Source organism: Podarcis pityusensis, assembly GCF_964106645.2.
Source record: "Podarcis pityusensis genome assembly, chromosome: W".
In the NCBI taxonomy this organism is placed as follows: Eukaryota; Metazoa; Chordata; class Lepidosauria; order Squamata; family Lacertidae; genus Podarcis; species Podarcis pityusensis.
The window spans coordinates 33,814,909-33,836,307 of record NC_138045.1 but is presented as its reverse complement, the minus strand read 5'-3'; the positions used below and the strand labels follow the sequence as shown (position 1 = coordinate 33,836,307).

The 21,399-nt window shown below is 48.6% G+C and overlaps 1 protein-coding gene and 1 long non-coding RNA gene across 2 annotated transcripts in view; one reads left to right on the top strand and one right to left on the bottom strand.

Moving 5' to 3' along the window:
- LOC308467808 overlaps positions 1-21,399 on the top strand; it is a 921,448-nt gene that overhangs the window by 309,921 nt on the left and 590,128 nt on the right. The window lies entirely within an intron of this gene.
- On the bottom strand, positions 387-20,935 carry LOC308467661 (steroidogenic factor 1-like; the record flags this gene model as incomplete). Its single annotated transcript, XM_080989385.1, has 4 exons — positions 20,705-20,935; positions 16,664-16,805; positions 9,344-10,080; positions 387-671 (listed from the first exon to the last, which is right to left on the bottom strand). The coding sequence occupies exons 1-4, from the start codon at positions 20,807-20,809 to the stop codon at positions 387-389; spliced, it is 1,269 nt and encodes a 422-aa protein (XP_080845511.1). The 5' UTR covers positions 20,810-20,935.

Below are 21,399 nucleotides of genomic sequence, written 5' to 3'. Positions count from 1 at the left end.
GATCACCTCTTTGCACATGCAGACTGAGAGTTTGCTTTAAGGACCTTCATGCTAATGGCCAAGTCACAGATCTCATCCAGGAGACCTAAGCAGAGACAGCTCACACCAGTCAAAACATGATGCTACTGGAGACCGCTGCTTGATGGTGTTAGACAATGAACCTCGGTTCACAGCCAAAAAGAGGTATAATCCGTGGGGGGGGGGGGGCTAGTGGAGAAAGGAGAAGGGCTTTTAATTGTCTTTGGAAAACTTCATAACAGCAGGATGCAATGTGGGCTAGAACTCCACTGCTTGAAGCTGACAATTAACTCCTTGGTAGTTACAGAAAGTATCTTTTCTGGCATCAAAGCTTTCCAAGAGGAATTAGGCTGGGGGGTGAGAGACACCTACAAGCCCATGTCACTCTGACCGATGACCTTTGGTGCACAACACTCCAACACAAAGAGCACTGGTCCCAAGTAGCTATTTAGAGGTGCAAATTGTTTCAAGGTCTGGGTAACGTGCCTGGCTTGTGTAACAAGGGTGCTACAGAGTTCAGGGAGTACAGAGGAAATGGGTGCCTTGAACTGCAAGTGAAACAGGCCAAGGACACAAGAAGAGCCCTGCTTGTTCAGGCCAAAGGGGCCCATGCAGTCTGGCATCCAGCTCTCACAGTGGACAACCAGGTGCATCTATTGGTAAACCAGCAAGCAGGATTCAATCACAGCAGCCCTCTGTCCCCTCCTGTGATTTCTAGCAACTGGCATTCAGAAGCATTCCTGCCTCCAACTGTGGAGGCAGGGCAGAGCCATCGTGGCACGTAGATGTCAATAGCCCTCCTATCCATGAATCAAGAACTCCACAAGATTTGAAAATCTCAAGCCAAATTCTTCCATGCAAGTCACCAGGAGGGTTTTGAACACACCAGTTTTGCCTCCAAAGGAGGGCGGGGTCTGTGTGTGTTGGAAGACGTGCAGCCTCCGCCAGAGGCAGGTTTAGGGGAGCGGGACCAGTTCAGTTGCGCTGGGCGCAGAGCACCGTTGGGGACACTGCAACTATGTTGAGGAGGCAGAGGGGTGCTGAATTTGGGCGTTGCACAGGTCACCCATTGCCTCTGCTCCCAAACCAAGGAGAGCCCTGTGGCGCTTGGGGCTGCCAACTGCTTTCACTGCTCTTGCTTCTACACCATTGAGAGCAGCCACAAAAAGGGGGAAAGGCAGAGGAGAGGCAGAGGCTTTCCCAAGCACCTGATCTCCAAGCCGCAGAAATGTCTGCAGGTGCTCAGCCTGCTGTTTGCAGAGTGTGTGTGTGTGAGAGAGAGAGAGAGAGAGAGAGAGAGAGAGAGAGAGAGAGCTATATTCCATGCCAAGGATCATTAGGAATAAGAGTGAAAATAAAACTGCCAGTACCATACTGCCGCTATGCACCTGGAATACTGGTTGCCTCATCTTAAAAAAGGACAGTGTAGAGTTGGGGTGTATGGCATGTTAGGGGAGGGGCAGTACCTCAGGTGGGGGGAACACATGATGCTCCTTCTGAGGTAGTTCATCCCCCTTTGGTCCCCACCCTGCACTCAGCTCTCAACTGTGGCTCCCAGAAGCTGTCAGCATGAGACAGGAGCCACAAGCCCAGCAGCAATGGCTTCGACTGGCTGGCTAAATCAGGTGAGGGGAGCTAATGGGTTTCAAACCCTCAGTGAGTTAGGAACTTCCCCTGCATGCGAAGACAAGGTTCTCACGCATTGAACAGATGAGACCAAGAGCGGGTCAAGAAGGCAGTTTCTGCCTGTGCTGCAGAGGAAAGTGAGGGGTAGGTGGGGCTTGTCCACCTGGGAAGGGAGCCCATCTAGAAGAAAGAAAACTGGTCTTAAACATCCGCTGCCTTGCAAGATATCTTTGGGAGGAAAAAAGGCTAAGGAGCAAACCCGACACAAATGTGGAGTGTGGCGCCTTGCACACCTCCTTCCGGCAACTCCTGCAGCCAAGCTGGTGCCAAACGTCTTGCTCTGCTCTCCTTTGGAAGCAGGCTGAGGGTATCATCTGGGCAGCCCAGAACCTCCAGACACACTGCCTGGGTTTGCATCCCAGGGAGGTCACTTTGGTGCTGCTAAAAAGAAGCAGCTTGCCTTCTCGAGACAGATGGATGCCAACCACAAGGTGGGAAAGGTGCAGAAAAGGGCAACTCAAATGATAGATTGGATGGAGTGACTTGCCTATGAAGAAAGGTTTTAACTTTGGAGACTTTTTAGTTTATAGAGAAAAGGCAAGCCAGAAGCGTCATGACAGAAGCTTGTAAAATTACACATGGTGTGGAGGAATTCCAATGAAGTTGAATATTGGAAGATATTGGAAGAAAAGAAAAGAAAAGTTAAACTATGGAACTCCCTGCCACCGGAGGCAGTGATGGCCACCCACTTGGATGGCTTGAAAAGAGGACCGGGCAAATTCATGGAGGAGGAAGAGAGGGCTGTCAATGGCTTCTAGCCAGGATGGCTCTGCTCAGCCTCCAAAGTTTCCCATCCTAGGCATCTGACTGGCTGCTCTGAGAGCAGGATGGTGGACTCAATGGACCACTGGCCTGATCCAGCAGCCCCTTCTTGTGCTGTTATGATCACTCAAAATGAAACATGTCCACAAGTCTCTCTGAGAGGCTGCTATGGATGCAGCCACTGCAGCGGGGGGGGGGGGGGAGAGTTGCAGAGGGCACAATTATTTGGTGAAGATTGGATGTGTCCCCTTGACAATTGGGAAGGGACAAAGCTGGGCCAGGAGATGACAATCAAAACCTTTCACAAATTGAAGGGGTTAATAAGAGGTTAACACCCTTCAGATGTCACAGTGACTGACCTATCCCCTCCCCCAACCACCACCAAGATCATCAGGAAAACAAGATGTTGTTTAATTGCCTGCCTAGATGTCAGTTCAGCACAACAGGCTTGCAACTTTCTCCTTCTCCTTCTCCTTCTCCTTCTCCTTCTCAGTCCCAAGAACTGGGTGTGCAGGACATTTAACCCTACCTAAAAGAAAGCAAAAAATGCAAAGAACTAACTTTGCTCCTTGCACAGCCTTGCCAATGGATGTTATCTGACTACAACTCCCATCGCTGCGGACCTCTAGCCATGTTGGCTGGGGCTAATGAGAGGAATCTGTCAATTTCAGTTTCTTGTTTTTCTAATATTAAATTCAGCTTTCCACATTTCCACAAGTAAAAAATAAGAAATCCTCATGAAAATTCATCAGCATTTAATTGTGAATTTCACCTAACAAACACTATTTTTAGATGCACCTTTGATGAACTTAAAACATTCCTGCAATCAGTTTCCCCAAACAGAATGCATTTCTATATCTAATTTTACTAATGCATGCCTTTTTAGGCACACTTCCTCCTAATGTATGCATTCTTGTACACACTGGATGGAGAACTGCATTACTTAATTCAGAGAAGTACAAATTTTGAAAGATAATTGTGCTTCAACTCACTTAGAATCACAGATTTGTAGGGTTAGAAGGGACCCCAAGGGTCATCTAGTCCAACCCCCTGCAATGCAGGAATCTCAGCTAAAGAATCCATGACTGATGCCCATCCAACTTCTGCTTAAAAACCTCCAAGGAGAGTCCACACCTTCTGAGGAAATCTGTTCCACTGTTGGATAGCTCTTACCGTCAGAAAATTCTTCCCTAATGTTTAGGCAGAATCTCCTTTCTTGTAACTTGAATCTGATAGTTTGGTCCCTGCCCTCTGGAGCAGCTTGCTCTATCTTCCATGTGACAGCCCTTCAGATATCTGAATATGGCCACTTCAGTCTCCTCTTCTCCAGACTAAACATCACCAAATCCCTCAAACATTCATTTTAAGTCTGGGTCTCAAGAACCGTTATCATTGGTCGCCCTCCTCTGCCCCCGTTCCAGCTTCTCAATATCCTTCTGAAGGATACTGTTATTGGTTCAAATTGTGTGAACTGGGTACTTTTTCATCAAAATGCAGACAAAACTTATTCTCTCCCTTATAGTTAATTGGAGTGGAGATTCCCCCTATTACTTGGCATTCCAAGGGAAATGGGTGGTTTCATCTAGGTTTAGCTCAACTAGATTCAAAAACCATCCACATAAGTTAAGCACAAACTCCACAGTGGAAAGGCTGTCCCCACCTGCCCCAGCCAACCTCTGCCACAAATCTATAGGCAAATCAACAAAATGAGCCCATCCAGATGGAGCTGTAAATGTATCATAACTTTCAGTTTTAGTATCAGATAATATTGCTGCTGAAACATCGCATTGTTGTTCCTGTATACACATTGCTATAAGAAGCAGGGGTATATTATTATTACTGTTTTTTCATTGTTCTGGTGTATTTTGCTATTTTGCTGGGAAAGCTATGGTTTTCCCAGTAGTGACGTATGGAAGTGAGAGCTGGACCATAAAGAAGACTGACCACCGAAGAATTGATGCTTTTGAATTATGGTGCTGGAGGAGACTATTGAGAGTCCCATGGACTGCAAGAAGATCAAAACCTATCCATTCTTAAGGAAATCAGCCCTGAGTGCTCACTGGAAGGACAGATCCTGAAGCTGAGGCTCCAAGACTTTGGCCACCTCATGAGAAGAGAAAAGTCCCTGGAAAAGACCCTGATGTTGGGCAAGATGGAGGGCACAAGGAGAAGGGGACAACAGAGGACGAGATGGTTGGACAGTGTTCTCGAAGCTACGAACATGAGTTTGACCAAACTGCGGGAGGCAGAGGAAGACAGGAGTGCCTGGCCTGCTCTGGTCCAGGGGGTCATGAAGAGTCGGACACGACTAAACAACTAAACAACAACAAATTTTGCTATTATTATTACTGGTTTTAAAAAAAATTCTGGTGTATTTTGCTATATATTCACAATAATTAAATAAATAAATAGACCACAAACCTGTCATGAGTCAACAGTGTGATGCAGCAGCAGCAAAAAGAAAAAAAGGGGGGGGAGGACAGGCGTACCTTGGTTGTCGAATGCCTTGGTACTCATCCGTTTTGGCTCCCGAACACTGCAAACCCGGAAGTGTGTGTTCCGGCTTTCGAATGTTCTTTGGAAGCCGAACGTCTGACGTGGCTTCTGCGGCTTCTGATTGAGTGCAGGATGCTCTTGCAGCCAATCAGAAGTCACGCCTTGGTTGTCGAACATTTTCAGAAGTTGAATGGACTCCCGGAACAGATTCCGTTCAACAACCAAGGTACGACTGTAATGCAATGCTATGTTGCGTCAACAGAAGTCTAGTGTCCCGATCATTGGAAGTCATAGTATTGCTCTATTCTGCCTTGGACAGATCCCACCTGGAGTCTTGCGTCCAGTTCTGGGTGCCACAATTTAAGAAGGATGTTGACAAGTTGAAATGTGTGCAGGGGAGGGTGACCAAGATCAACGGTCTCAAAACCAGTGCTATTTTTCCAGAAAAAGAGGTGTCGCAACTCACCCTGAACGCCTCTATTGTTCTCTTATAATGGCAATGGTGCCCACCTGAGAGGTGCAGGAACTAAGTTCTGGTGAGTTCCGGGGGGGGGAGCTCTGTTCACAATCAAGACTTATGATGAAAGCTTGAAGGATTTGGGGATGTTTAGCCTAAGAGGTGATGGGATAGCCGTCTTCAAATATATGAAGGATTGTCACTTGGCAAATGAAGCAATCTGCTTTTCTGCTGCTCTGATGGGTGGGACCCGAACCAATGGATTCAACTTTTTAAAAAATGGGATTCCAACAAAACACTAGGAAGAACTTTCTAACAGTAAGAACTGTCCAACAGTGGAATAGACTACCTGGGAAGGTGGTGGTGGGCTTTCCTTCTTTGAAGGTTTTTAAGCAGAGGTTGGCCATCTGTCCTGGATGCTTTAGCTGAGATTCCTGCTTTTCAGGGGGTTGGAGGTCCCTTCCAACTCTACAATTCTATGATTCTATGAAGATAATTTCAGCTGAGTCCAAGAGCAGCCATGGCCCTCCTTTGAAGACCATCCCACTACAGACTCTCCAATGAGCTTTCAAAGTATTTATCAGACACAGGAGAGCCCCAGGGAAGAAGGCTTCCATCAGGAAACTAGCCACAGATCTTGGAAGCAAACGAAGTTCCAAAACTGGTCATTGTACATTCATGATGGTATCAGTAGAGATGTAAAAATTCCAGAAATTTTGATGCCATGAGAAAAAAATGTTCCCCTCCCCCTGTTTTTTTCCAGAAAAAATAGAAATTTTGGGGAAATTGAAAAAATGTTCAGTGTGGAGTAGTTTTACAAATTGCATGAAATGCAATGTATGTAAAAGTATTATGCTTGCAATGAAACAGGTAACCACCCCGCTTTCCCTCAAAAGCAACAAAAAAAAGCAAGAAACCATCAACATAAAAAATAATCAGATTTGCCCCTTAGCACCAACAGCAAATGAAGTTAAGGTCCACCTCAATATTTAAGCTCCATAGAAGGTCTACCCTTTGAGTAGTGCTTAAAAAAGAAAAGAAACAGAAGACACAACATATACATGCAGTTTCTTCTATCTCATTTTCTGAACTACTGCTATCATTTCCATTTCTTCTTCCTCTTTGTCATTTTTCTCATGGACTTCTAAAAAACAGCTTTCATTTTTTTTGCATGCCAGGCCCAGAAGTGTTGCACTAAGGCTCAAACTCTGTTTGAAAGGAAAAGGAGTGTGTGGGGGGGGGGGGTTTAAATTGAATTTGTTATTATATATTATAAACTGCATGATAGTAAGACAGCTTCTAAACAGTTAACAAAAATATACAACAGAACATTAAAATGATTGATAAAACACAGTTAAAAGCAGGTATTTAAGAGTATTCAAAAGATGATTAAAGTCAGCAGTGGTTAAAAGAAAGTAAATCGCATGCAGCTTCTATGTGTTCAGATGGGCTGTTTACAACAGCCCTAACGAAAATGTTTTGAGCAGTTGCCGGAAAGAGTACAGTGAGAGCACCTGCCTCCTGGTGTCAGTGGGGGGGAATTGAAAAATTGGGGGGGGGGGACGGGACCAGGCTTTTTTCTGTTTTTCCCCAAAACCGTTTTTTTCAAGAAAAATTGAAAAAAAATGTTTGGAATATTCAAACTATATCAAACTATTTTTTTAAAAAAAATTCCGGGGGGAAAGAGTTTTGGGGAAAAACAGAAAAAAACCTGGGTTTTTTCCCCCGATTTTTCCGGGGTGTTTTCCAGGCCTTCCCATCTCTAGGTATCAGGGTGGTTATAGGTTATCCCACTTTCAAGACAGTTTGCCCCTGCAAAAGTTTCAGGGAGCACAACTGGTGCAGGCCCCATAACTTCCTGCTGAAATCCTATAACATTTCATACCAGAAATGTGAGGGCTATTGTGTGGAGCGGTGGGCTGGGGCATCTTTTCATTCAGCATCTGTTGCACAAGAGTTGCTCCTTCAGATAGTAATAGCACAATAACACTGCAGAACAACTAATAAAGCAGAATGATATTTGGACAGTCTGGTGCAACTCCACCACGAACGCGCTCTTATTGTGTCAGTGAAATGCTGCAAAATAGAACCCACACACCAGTCTGGAGGGAGAGCCCAGACACTGCAATTGTCCAATCTATCGGCAGGAGGCGGGGAGTGGGGTGGAGGGGGTCTTTGCTTCTACCACCAAGGCACTTTCCTGCCCTCTCCAATTATTTCAGAGTCACTTTTGCAAAACATTTTCCATCTCCCACAGTTTGAACACAACACCACTCCCCGCCCCCGTGTTGTCTCATCAATTCACAGCACTGATCACTTGCACAGTACTAATATCTTCAAATGTTTTATCTTTTTTTTTATTACAGTGGACACTCGGGTTGCAAACGTGATCTGTGCGGGAAGCACATTCACAACCCGCAGCATCCACAACCCGCAGCACCGTGTCTGCGCACGCACGGGTCGCAATTCGGCACTTCTGCGCATGCGCAAAGCGCAATTTAGTGCTTCTGCACAAGCACAAGTGCTGAAACCCAGAAATAACCTGTTCCGGTACTTCCAGGTTCGGCGCAGTGCGCAACCTGAAGCGTCTGCAACCCGAGGTATGACTGTATTATTAGCATTAGCATTAGCATTAGCATTAGCATTTATATCCCAGCTTTCCCCCCCAAGGAGCTCAAAGTGCTGTACATGGTTTTCTCCCCTTCCTCATTCAATTCCCACGACAACCCTGTGAGGTGGGTTAGGCTGAGAGAGGCAGTGAATGGACCAAGGTCACACCCAGTGAGCTTCATGGCAGCCAGGTGGGGATTTGAACCCTGGTCTCTCCCAGGTCTTAGTCTGACACTCTTAATGACTACACCACACTGGTTCTTCCTTGTAGCCAGCCTCAGATTTCTCCATCCACACCCTGCTGGCCATTCAAATACAAATCACAAGACCTCAGCCCAGATCAAGCCACAGCACCCATCCCGTCAGAGTCCCATTGCTTGGAGCCACCCTCAAGCCTCCCATCACCAGGAGAAATCCTTCTCTATATAATTTATTAAATTATAGATAGTCACTGGAAGAGGACAGAAGAGCCCAAACCCAGGAAAAACCCCAGGAGCAATCTATTCCACCTCCCTGCCCAGAGGTGAGGGCCTAAGGCACGCCCCCTATCGGTGACCCCGGGGGAGTTCCTAGTTGATGTGCATCAGCAGGACTCCCCCTACTGGTGGTTAACCCTTCCCGGACTTCAAGCGGATGGGCTGAAGCCGGATATAGTCGGTTAGGACCAATGCCTAAGCCAATACCGTTCATCACCTGTAACCAATGAAGTTGTGGCCTTATTTAGCCCATTAACCTTAATAATTGTGTCATGTGTCTTTATTTCCACTGGGGGGGGGCAGGAACTCGCCACGCAAGCAGGACATTTGCGGGGGGGGGGTGTTAGCAGTTCTCTCCCACTGTTGAGCCCCAGGCAACTAGTATTCACTCTGGAGGTGCCATCATGACTAGTAGCCACTGTTCACCTTACACCCCACGCATTTGCCTAACCCTCCTTTTACTGTTATATCACATTTATATTCTACCTTGGCCTCCCCTCTATTTTATCCTCAAAACTACCGGTATGCTGTGAGGTACACACTGGTGTTAAGTTCGTCATCATTTCAGGACAGACTGCTAAGAGAATTTTGCTCCCAATCTACTGTTAACTTTTTCCTAGTCTGACACTCTAACCATTGAGCTCTGCACGTGCTCAAAGCAGGCCTCGCTTCAGCCAGCTCCAGCCACAGTTCAACCTTCCTCCTCACCACCCACCCCCGGGACCAAACAAAGCAACCGCTGGAAACATGTCCAAGTCGGGGAGATGTAGTTCGTGGGAAGCCATTTCCTCTCAGGGTTCATCCCCCACCCCGCAAAAAGCAACAACCCCCCCCTCACCTCCAGCTCTTTGAAGAAGATGCAGCTGCGTGCCCACTCCACGATGGCGAAGAGGGTCTGATCTGCCATCTTACACATGAGGCCAAAGGCGCTGAGCTTGTTGTGGAGGCCCTTGCTCTGCTCCTCCTGCAGGCAGGACAGGATGCAGGCCTTGACTTGCGCCTCGTCGGGCTCCTGCTCCAGCAACTTCAGGATCACGTCAGGCATGTCGGCCCCAGTGGCTGGGGAGCCGCTGCTGGGGTAGACCTCTGGGTAGGGGTACGGCGGGGCTGCCTCGTTTGGATGCATCACGTATGGGTCCAGGAACTCGGACTTGATGGCCCAGCTGGCGAAGGGCGGGTAGTGGTAACCCGAGAGCGGCCTGTGACCCGAGGGCACCGGCATGGCCAGTGCGGGCGTCCCATAGGAGCTGCACTCATAGTCGATGGGCGTCATGGCGGTGGAGCTGCTTATCCCGCTGCCACCGCTGCCACTGCTGGAGCTGCTGCTGCTGGGCGGGGGTAGCCCCTTTGCCACCTCAGGCTGGTGGTGTTGGCTCAGGCCGTGCAGCGAGGCCGACAGCCCGCCGGACTCCTCCGCCGCCTGCACCGGGGACACGATGGGCGGCTGGGCCGCCGTCTCCAGTTTGAAGCTGTTGGCGTGGATCAGCGCCTTCTTCTGCTGTTTCATGGCTCGGTCCTGCTTGTACATGGGCCTGAACCTGTTCCAGCCACCCCGCATGCGGTTGGCACGCACGGCTGGAGGGAGGAGGGAGGGAGGAGAAGAAGGGGCAAAGGGAGAGAAAGCGGGGAAAAGGCGTCAGACAAAATCCGGCCAGGAAGTCCCAGTGTTATGTATTGAAGTTCTCCCCTGGCCAACAGGGGTATTGTTTATATAGTTTTCACTCAGGTCCACGTAAGTTAATTTAGGCGGGAAACCCTGGGCTGTTGTGGTTACAATGTTGACAGCCGGCTGCCTATAAAAGCAGACCGGCTGAGCTGTTTGCTGTTCAGTTCAGTTCCAGCTTACTTATAAAGAACTACTTGGAGAAATCTCTGTGTCGTCTGCTATGTCCACCCACTATTTAATACTGGCGACGGAGATGGGATCAGATGGACATCAGAGCACAGCCACATTTGGACACTCACTGAGCAAAATCACTGAACAGAACCCAATTCAGAGCTGACCATACTGGCTAGAGCACTGTGTTCCATCCATCGCCCACCATGTCGGCATTGAAACCATGGCTTCACTCGTGCCTCTACTGCCATTTGCCCCAGCCTCTGAATCATGGGACTCCTATCTTGCTCGGTTCGGCTGCTGCCTCCAAGCAAACGAGCTGACGGAAGGGTCAGAGGAGCGTAAGTGGGGCCTATTCCTCAGTCTCTGCGAGCCCGAGGTGTTCGAGACGGCCCGAGTTTTGGTCGTGCCACTAGCAGTCCAGGCAGCGCCATGGGACGTGATAAAAGAGAAGCTAAAAAACCACTACTCCCCGAAGCCATCCAAAATTGCTGTCATAGTGGCATAGTGATTAGTTTACTAGGACCTGGGAGAGACCTGGGTTCAAATCCTCCCACTCGGCCTCGAAGCTCCCTGGGTGTGCCATTAGAGGCCAGCCCATAGAAACCAACTCCTAGGGGTCGAGGTCCCTTTGCCCACCCCCTAACAAAATTTTCGAGGGGGACAGTTCCCCCCCCCCGGTTGATGGGCATTGCTACTCAAGTGATGTGATGTGTGTGTAGGAAGGGGCTTACCTGCCCTCCCACAATATTTCATACAAGTTAGCCCCCTGGACCAGTCACTGCTTGTCACCCTAGCCTACCTCACAGGGTTGTCGTTGGGATTAGATTGCACCACTCTGGATGCTACGTGGATGTCACATTGAGCTTCTCCAAGGAAAAGAGGAGATATAAATGCAAGTAATGAATGAAAAAATAGCATCCAACCAGGGAGTTGTGTTGGAATGTGTGCCCCTCCTTCTCTTTCGTTCCCTTTTTCATGCACCCATTTGCTCCACGCAGAATAATAGAAGAACATAAGAACGTGGGGCAGTTGCCTTTTGCCAAGTCAGAGACTCCTGGTCTATAGAGCTCGGAATTGTCTACACTGACTGGCAGCATCTCCTCACGAGTCTTCTCCCAGCCCTGCTTCCTGGAGATGTCCCTGGGGACTAAGCCTGGGACCTTCTGAACTATAGCCCTTCTCCGCCCCTCACGGCGACCCCTGGTGCATAAAGCCACGTGAAGGCCAGTCGCAAGGCATCGAAGGGTATGGGCACTCTGCATGCACTCAAAGGCACTGCAATGGCATTGCAAGAGAGTGTTGCGATGGGATTCAATCGGGAAGGGAGAACCCTGTACCTCTGCCACCTTAAGCTCCTTGGAGAACGAGGTGGGATATAAATGCAAACAAAGAAATATTTTGGACTACAACTCCCATCAACCACCATCAGCTGGGGCCCAAAGTTTCATCACAGCTGCTCCGCCAAGGCACAGAACAGAAGAATCTGGCGGACACTGGTGGGGGTTCTAGCTAAGGGTCCATCTAACCCACCGGTATTGTCTGCTGTGCTGGCAGCAGCTCTCCGGCCAAGGGTCCTTTTAAGGGGGGGGGGGTGCCAGGGATTGAACCTGGAGCCTTTGGCATGCAAAGTGGGGGCACTTCACCACCGAGCAGATCTCTCCCCCCCCCATGGCGCCTGCTATCAGAGGGGTTCCAGCCAGCCAGGTTCTGCACAATGGGCGTGCCCAAGGGACTCCAGTGAGTCGGGACCGTGGCCGAGACACTCGGTACTGCTCAGGATAGGAGGCTATTTCCTTGCAATGGTAGAAAAAGCTGAGCACCTGCCGGAATAAATGTCCGGACTGCTGGGATTTAAACAAAAAACAAATCTCAATATTATTTTTATTCCTTTCCCCTGGGATCTTTGGAAAGGGAAGTGTCTGCTAGGGTTAGAACTTTTTTACAACCTCATGTTCCTGTAGCTTAGTTAGTACATATGTCAGGAGTGCTCTGATATGTCAGGAGTGCTCTGATGGTGTTTCCTGCTTGGCAGGGGGTTGGACTCGATGGCCCTTGTGGTCTCTTCCAACTCTATGATTCTATGATTCTATGATTCTATGAACTTTTGCCTAAAAACAAAGGAATGAACTGTCATTTCCAAACCTTTTGAAAAAAGGTCACCCTGAAATCAATACATCGATTTTTGTATATGTAACTGTATAATGTATTACGCATAGCATGTATACAGGAAAAATAGAGCTTGCAAATTTTCTAATACATGTACAATGTTTCATACATGGTTCATCACTTCTATTGCTGAGAATAAATTGAGGATCTTGTGCGACATTGTAATGATTATGATTATGATTATATTTATACCCTGCCCATCCAGCTGGGTTTCTCCAACCACAACTGCATATTGCCACAGAAAGAAATATTAAAAATTAAGAAGTTTAGTTGTTTGCCCACAAATCTTTCCCTATAGACCAATATTTGGATTCTTCTTGAACATTCGCCACAGTTTTAGGAAGTTCCAGGCAGCTGTAAAAGTTATAAACAGTTCCATGAAGTTTTTAAAAGTGCTGATAGTTATGAGTAGTAACTTTACATATACAGCGTTTCCAACTTTTCATTTCAGGGCAAGCTTTTTCCATAACTGAGAATAATTAGTCCCTTTTTCAGTGTTTTTAAGCAAAAGTGCATCCCATTATGATACAGGAAATTGGTATACCCCTAGTGCCCAAACAAACACACAGACACGCCTTCTTGGCACTGCCTGCTTTCATCCACATGCCGTGGGATATGTGTAGAGGGTGCTTCTGAGCATGTACAAAGTATCTCCCGCACACATACACGAAAACCCTATCTCCACTGGCTTATCACACAGCTCACCCATAAGCATGTCTGAGTCTGTATGTGCAACTGGAGATGGTGAAGGGACAATCACCCTTAACAAAATTTGAAAATTACAATGGGTAGAGCAGGGAAAGGATTAGATTTTAATTATACTCTATATTGCTTAATGTAGGTTATCAATGGATCTATGGAACCCCTCAAAAAGATAAGGGAACTATATATTTGCACACAAATATGGGGATATTTTTTGGGAAGGACGGGAATAAAATTTGGGAATCACAGTTCTTAAAATCTGCTTCCAGATTTCTTTGGGAAAACTCCTTGAAATTATTTCACAGATGGTATTGCACTCCTTTCCAAATGTCAAAAGTATTTCCTTCTTTATCAGCTACTAGTTGGAGGGACTGCAATAAACTTCGTACATATTATCATTTACTGTAATTTGGTGCAAGATTTTTGGAATTTATTCTTGACATGAATGATAAATATTGCTAAAGAAACTATTGTTCGTTGCCCAAAATTACTGTTACTGAATATTTTTGATGATACAAATGTAAATATATTGTCAAAAGAATTGGTCTTATATATGACCTTGGCAGCATGAATAAGACAGTTTGAGCATATAATGCCAACTGTGGCTCAACTGGCTGCCACTTAGTTTTCAGGCCCAATTCAGTGCTGGTTTTGACCTATAAAGCCTTAAGTGGCTCAGGAGCACCACTCCTCAAGGACCACTTCTATCCATAAGCTCTGAGGCCCTTTTTCATGTGGCCCCTCCACGAGAGATCCAGAGGGCGGCAAGATGAGAAGCGGCCTTTCCTGTGGTGGCTCCCCACTTGTGGGATACTCTCCCCATGGGGGGCTAGCCTGGTGCCATCTCTACATATCTTTAAGTGCCAGGCAAAAACATTCCTCTTCAGCCAGGCCTTTGGCTAATTTTATTATGTTTTTAGATATGCCTTAAGCCACCCAAAGTGGCTGGGGAAACCAAACCAGATGGGTGGGGTATAATTATCATCATCATCTGTGGCCTTTTAAACTGTGGGGGGACATTGTTTTTTAATTGTTACTAAGGGATGTATTTTTTGTGATTTTATATTGTACACTGCCCTGTGATCCTCGGATGAAGGGCAGTCTAGAAATGTAATTAATTAATTAATTAATTAATTAATATAAATAATAATAATTGCAACTCAGTGGAACACAGCCCAAAATCTTACACTGGACACTTTGTACCACACACTCTGGAATACAGCTTTAATGGAGAGAAGCACACATATCTGAGATTTTGAAGACGAGTAGAACCTCCGGACACTTTATATGATTTGGCATTCCTTTATGACATAGGCAACAGAACCATCATTTTCAAGACAACCCTCATCGCAAGCCTGGCAACTATGGAACTAGCCTTAATGATCTGATAAAATTGGTAGTCTTTACTTGGGCTTTGTTGGGAGGAAGCCAAAGGGTCGTCTAGCCCTACCCCCGCAGTGCAGGAATCACAACTACGGAACCCCTGACAGGTGGCTCTCCAACCTCTGCTTCAAAGCCTCCGAGGAAGGAGAGACCATCACCTCCCGCGGGAGACCCTTCCACTGTCGAACAGCTTTGGCTGTCAGAAATTTCTTCCTGATGCTGAGTCTGAATGAATCTCCTTTCTTGTCACTTGAAACCATGGGTTCGGGTCCTACCCTCCAGAGCAGGAGAAAACAAGCATGGTCCATTTTCCATGCGACAGCCCTTTATGTATTTGAAGATGGCTCTCATATGATCTCTCTGTGTGTTTATTTTTATCTTGTTTTTATTATTTGAAACCCCAATTGGTTCCCGGAGACACGTGTCCTTCCAGACCTAGACTACTATGCTGTGGAGCAGCCTCCTGCGGGACCAGCGCCCAGCCTCGCCTCCTCCTTTCCACCCCATGGAGGAATTTGCTTTCACTTTATGTCGTTCAAAGACGCCGCCCCATCCTGCTCTCCAGGCTGCCACGCCACTGCAAGCTACAGGCAGCCCTCAGCTCTCCAAGGCAGGAAGGTCCCCACGAACAAGACAGCAACCCGCAGCGGCAGCGGCAGCGGAAACAGAGCTGGAAAGTCGGGTTTTAAACTGGGAGTACCAGCATATAGTGTGCATTGAATCGGTACTGCGGCTTTTTAATTGCTAGACTCTAAATGGGAAATATACCAATCTTCAGCTCACTCAGTGGAAACAGAGCTGGAAAGTCGGGTTTTAAAGCAATATAAAAATAAATGCGGGTTTTTTTCAGGAATTCTCCAGCAAAGCGCACCGAGCATCAGGAATTGGGCCTGGGCAATGAGACGTGGGGAGGGACTCCTGTCAGATTTAATTATCGCCCTATTGCTAGCCCTTTCTCAAAGAGTCAGCATTATGACGCAGGTGGGGCGGCGGGCACGAAACGCTCTTTGGACATAAGAGCGTCAGAAGAGGCTGCACAGGCATTTTGCCTCAAGAACATAAGAGGAGCCCAAGCGGGGAGGGGGGGCACCCAGCCCCGCATCCTGTTCTCACAGTGGCCACCCAGATACCCCCATGGGAAACATGCAAGCAGGATCTGAGCACGTCTGAAAGCATTGCTGCCATTGATAGCCTTATCATCCTGCATGAATTCGTCCAATCCTCTTTTAAAGCCTTCCAGGTTGGTTACCATCACTGGCTCCTGAGGAACCACAAGAATACTGTCATCATTATCCGACTTTCCCAATGATAACGGCCTTAGGGGACCTCCACTCAAATGGAACACTGAATTAATAGTAATAAGGATATTGTGGCTTGCAACTAAGCTTGACAGCATACACAGAAAAAGCACTCAGCTCCTTTACATTTTACATGGTCTCACTTCCAAGAGTCCTTGCAGGGTAAGGTCCCTGCCCTTCTTCTAGAGACCCACACGGGACACATGGAAACCCAGCAGAAGGAGAAGGGGGGGATTACTAGGGGACGGGGTGGGTAGAGGGGAAAGAGGCTAAAGATATAAAGGAAGCAGATCTAGAACATCTCAAAAAGTCTCTTTTAAACCACCTGGCACTGTTGTTTGGGTGGACGCTGTGTGTGGAGGCGCGCTCTTTTCAAAAACGCATGTCCTGGCCAGGGAAGGTTTTGCATTCTAGGCAAGAAATGCATGTATACCTATATATTTTGCTTCCCCGCCCCCTCAGAGGTAGAAAAGCAACGGGGGTTAAGAGGGGGAACGAGGAAGAAAATGGCTGGTAGGAGTCAAGTCACCAGTCCTTCCACGCACTCCCGCCCACGTCAAGTCTCACGTCCCCACATCTTGTTTGGGCTGGAGCAGAAGCCCTCCTGGCTGCGGTTAGCTCAGAGGCAGCAGCATCCAGGACATAGGCTGGATGTCAGGATCCCTCCCCCACCCACTTGGCAGAAGGCACTTTCCCGTCAGCACCTACCTTCTATGTTGCAAAGACTCACCCCCTCCCGCCCGCCCAAGACTATGCCAACTGGAGTCACCTTCGAGTTTCATGCCCACCACAAGGCACTTCTGGAACCGGCAATAGGGACAGCTCTTGCGTTGTGTCTTGTCGATCTTGCAATTCTGGCTCTCCATACACCTGTAGTGCTTGTTATTCTGCACCGTTCTCTTGAAGAAGCCCTGAGGAGAAGAAGAAGAAGAAGAAGAAGAAGAAGAAGAAGAAGAAGAAGAAGAAGAGTTGTTTGGATTTGATATCCCGCTTTATCACAATCTCCTTTTCCCATCCTCCCCCACAACAAACACTCTGTAAGGTGAGTGGGGCTGAGAGACTTCAGAGAAGTGTGACTAGCCCAAGGTCACCCAGCAGCTGCATGTGGAGGAGCGGAGACGCGAACCCGGTTCCCCAGATTACGAATCTACCGCTCTTAACCACTACACCACACTGGCTCTCTCCCAACCAAGGCCAAATGATGTCTGTCTCCCAACCAAGGGGCAGAACTGCCCCTTTCGCAAAGAGATGGGCAATTGCCAGCCCTTGGCCTGATTTCATGCAACCGTTGGCTTAATTCATCCAGGGGGAAACTTAAGAGGTCGGGGGCCAGCGCTGTCCGGAGACACTTCCGGGTCACGTGGCCAGCGTGACGAAGCTACTCTGGCAAGCCAGCACCAGCGCAGCACACGGAAACGCCGTTTACCTTCCCGCTATAAAGCGGTACCTATTTATCTACTTGCCCTTAGTAGTGCTTTCGAACTGCTAGGTGGGCAGGAGCTGGGACCGAAAGACGGGAGCTCACCCCGCCGCGGGGATTCGAACCGCCGACCATGCGATCGGCAAGCCCTAGGCACTGAGGTTTTACCCACAGCGCCACCTTATATTGTGATTATTTTAAATAAAGCACATTTCCGCAAGTCATTTTGTCTTGTGAACTTCTGCACGCCGCCGATGACGTCACAACCCCAGGCAATTAAATAAAAAGATCTTCAACTCAGAACAGGGTGGGCGGCTCAGCTCCAGGGATGAATCCCTAGAAGAGGTGGCCTCACCCTGGGGAAAGGGAGCCTCAAGAGCGCGCCTCTTCTCAGAATGCAAGATGGGCACGGTTCCTCAGTTGGCTCCACTGCCCAGGCCCCCTCGCTTCAGCCCCGGCACCTGTCTGCAGATACCCCATGCCCTGTCATATTCTGCCTCCTGGAATCTAACCTTCAGCCAGGATGTTAAACTGCAAGAACCAGGGGGGGGGGGGGCAGTGCCGGCTTACCACACAATTGTTAATTCTGAATTTCAGATTGTTGTAAGCCGCCCTGGGACCTACTGGTGAAGAGTGAGCAATACATTTAATAATTCTAATTATAATTCTGAAGTGTAAGTGAGGGAATACACTTTTTCCAGCGAGAGACTGAGACAGGGTGGCAGATGTTTCTTAAGACTAGTGTTTCTCACAGGACCTAACTGGCAACCCACCCACCCCCGCGAAGCGCTTAGGGCATTATCAGTCCCCCAGGGAAAGCGCATCTCCCTTTCGCTGGTGATGAGGGTGGGGGTGGCCGGGCCTTCAAGCTGGAGCTGCCAATTCCCCCCCCACACACACACACATGATGGGGGGCACCTCCGGAAGTTTGAAGAGACTCCATGGACCTTGCCCTTCCTTTGTGGGAGCCTCACGACAAATGTGACAGACATACCCCGAGACACATCCTGGTAAACTGAGGCTTCCGTCTTTGGGCCTCTCCCTCCCCCACCTTCCTTGATCCTACCATTAAGGTGGGAATCTCAAAAGCACCGTCTCAAAACAAGCAAGCAAGCAAAAACACCTTTAGAGACAGCAAGGGAGGACGGGGGAACTGGAAAGAAACTAAACCGAACTGAACGAAGAAAAACAGAATAATGTCTTCCCTCACCCGGCAAATAAATAAATCCACAAAGCAGAAAAATGACCAAGAACAGACATTTTTATTTTATTATTATTATTAATAATAATAATAATACCCCGCCCATCTGGCTGAGTTTCCCCAGCCACTCTGGGCGGCTCCCAATGGAGTGTTAAAAACAATACAGCATTAAATATTAAAAACTTCCCTAAACAGGGCTGCCTTCAGATGTCTTTTAAAAACAAGATAGCTGCTTATTTCCTTGACATCTGATGGGAGGGCGTTCCACAGGGCGCGCGCCACTACCGAGAAGGCCCTCTGCCTGGTTCCCTGTAACCTCACTTTAAAGGGATGCCCTTGCTGGGTGTCATCATTTGGGGGGGGGGGTGGAGGGCAATATTCGCCTCATCCCCCCCCCCCCAATTTCTCCCTAACCCTTCTCGCACCCACCGCTTGCAAAGCGGCCCTTCCCAGCAGGGGCCCCCGCCGAGCACCGTCCTCTGGCGGCCTCCGGAGACCCTGTTTGGCGCAAACCCGTTCCTGGAGAGAAGGACGGAGCGGGCCAGCCGGGTCTGGTCCTGAGCACCACTACGTCTTTTGCACAGAAGGGCCGAGTGCAGCGCTCCGGGGCTCCATTTGGTTCACCCCCTCGACTCCAAGGAAAGAGGCGCGCAGGGTCCTCGGGCGTTTTTCGCGCAGCCATATATTTTACCGCGCCTAAAAATATACAAGGCACTTTCTTGGAAAATAATTGCCATCACATCCACACCCCGACGTGCACATGCTGCTCACCGGAAAGCGTCCCCAGATCCCCAACCGCCAAACGCTCCCCTAGGTTCAGTTTTTTAATAATATTAACTGCTAAGACTTGCGGTTCCCCAAAGGACGAATCTCCTTCATTGAATCACCTTTTGAGAACTCCAGACCGGGATGCATTTTCCCGGACACATTTCCTGATCGAGTCGCCCGCAAACCAGTCTATTTCGTTTATTCCGGAAGCATTTTATTCATTCTCAGATAAGATTTCCAAAGAATTCCTACCGCGCATTTTTCGAAAAGAGTTTTAGGGACGAAAAGGCCGCGCAGGGGAAGCATTTGCCCCCTGGCCCCCACCCCCTCCCCGGAACAGACTTAGGGAACCTATCGCTCCTGAATGGGAGTGACATCAAATCGGCGTTACATGCGATTTTGGGTGCCGGATCACGGACTCCTTAAAACTCGCCATCCGTAAAATCAGGGTTCGAAGAGAAGTGATAAACATTCGCAGTCCTCCTGTGGCCTCTAAAATATCACAAATGATCGAAAACAAAAACCCCAAAGGAACTGAGGCCGTATTGTGGGTTCTACAGGGCGAGCGTTGTGGGGCTGCGCTACAGAGATGGGCCCGAGAAAATTAAGATGAGTGACGGCTTCTACAGGTCGAAATATGTACCGGGATTTTCAACAGAATATGGGAAAGGTTCTGGGGTTAATGAAATACTGTTCTGAAACGCTGGGTAATCCAGAGTTCGATGTGGATGGCTTGGTGCTTAAGAAAAATATATTTAACAATAATTTTGGAGCTATTTTAATCAATATAATGATTTGCATTTATGTTGCTAATATTAGTAGCATGGCTTAATTTTAATGATTATTTTTAATAATACTGAAACAGTTATCACTATTTCATATAACCATGAAGCAGTGATAGCGATAATAATTCAAATTTTGTTTGCATCCTAATTATTTCCTTTTCAATCCTGTACTCACCGTTTTGCCCTGCAAATATTTGTAAACCCCATCCCTAGCCGAGAGATGAACCTCTTATAAATACGCACGTCCAGCGTCATGTATTAAAATACGCCACCATAATTTTCTGCACTGACGGTTTTGCTCTGGGGTGTTTTAGGGCGCTGCAGTTAAGAAGCCCAGGGCGTTAGCCAATTTTCAACGCGGCATTTATTATGATAATTCCATCCGGGGGTCATTATTCAGTCGGCGGGTGGAGCGGAGTTCATTGGGGAAGGGGGAGCCTGCATTTTTTTTAAAGAAGGGCATCCGACCCCACAAGCCCACGCTGCTGCCCTGAAACATTTTTGGGGGTCCAAATTTGGGGATTCCTGATCTCAAACCTCTTCCCTCTCTCCTTCCTAAGAAGACCACTAAGCCCCTTTCTCGACTGCGGAAGGCAGTCCCGAGCGGGTCGCTGTCCCTCGACGGCCGGCCCTTACCTTGCAACTCTCGCAGGTGAGCAGTCCGTAATGGTAACCGGATACCTTGTCCTCGCAGACTGGGCAAAGCTCGTCCAGATCATCGTCGTAGGAGCAATCCATCATCTCCTCTGAAAGTAGGAGAGCCGGGCAGCGTCTGAGCCTTAATCGGCGGTGATGGTGGCGGCGGGTCCCGGACCTAAGGGCGGACTGGCAGCGGCACCGACCGACCGACCGATGGGCAGGGGAGGGCAGCCGCCTTTATAACTGGGCGGGGAGGCTGCGCTAGCCCAGTCTCTTCCACCGCCTCTTGAGGTGGGGGGGGGTGGGCGGGAGTAAGAAGCGCCCAGCCGAGGAAGGAGGGCGCTGGGGAGTGGAGAGTTAGGGCTCCATTATACCCATGGGGTGGGGCGTCGGGAGTCAGAACCCCCACCCACCCGATGGGGGCAGTGCTCCCCCCCCCCCCGCGGCCATTTGAGCAGATCTCCGCTTGCCCCACCTCCTGGCGCAGCCCGAAGACGAAACGTCCCATCCTCATCAGCCCAGCTGGAGACTGGCTTCCATGCACTTGAGGCCCCGACGGGGCGCACTGGCTACTCAGGAGCAACAGTGGAGGCGAAAGGGCTACATTGGCTCCCAGTACCTTTCCAAGCACAATTCAAAGTGCTGGTGCTGACCCTTAAAGCCCTAAACGGCCTCCGTCCAGTATATCTGAA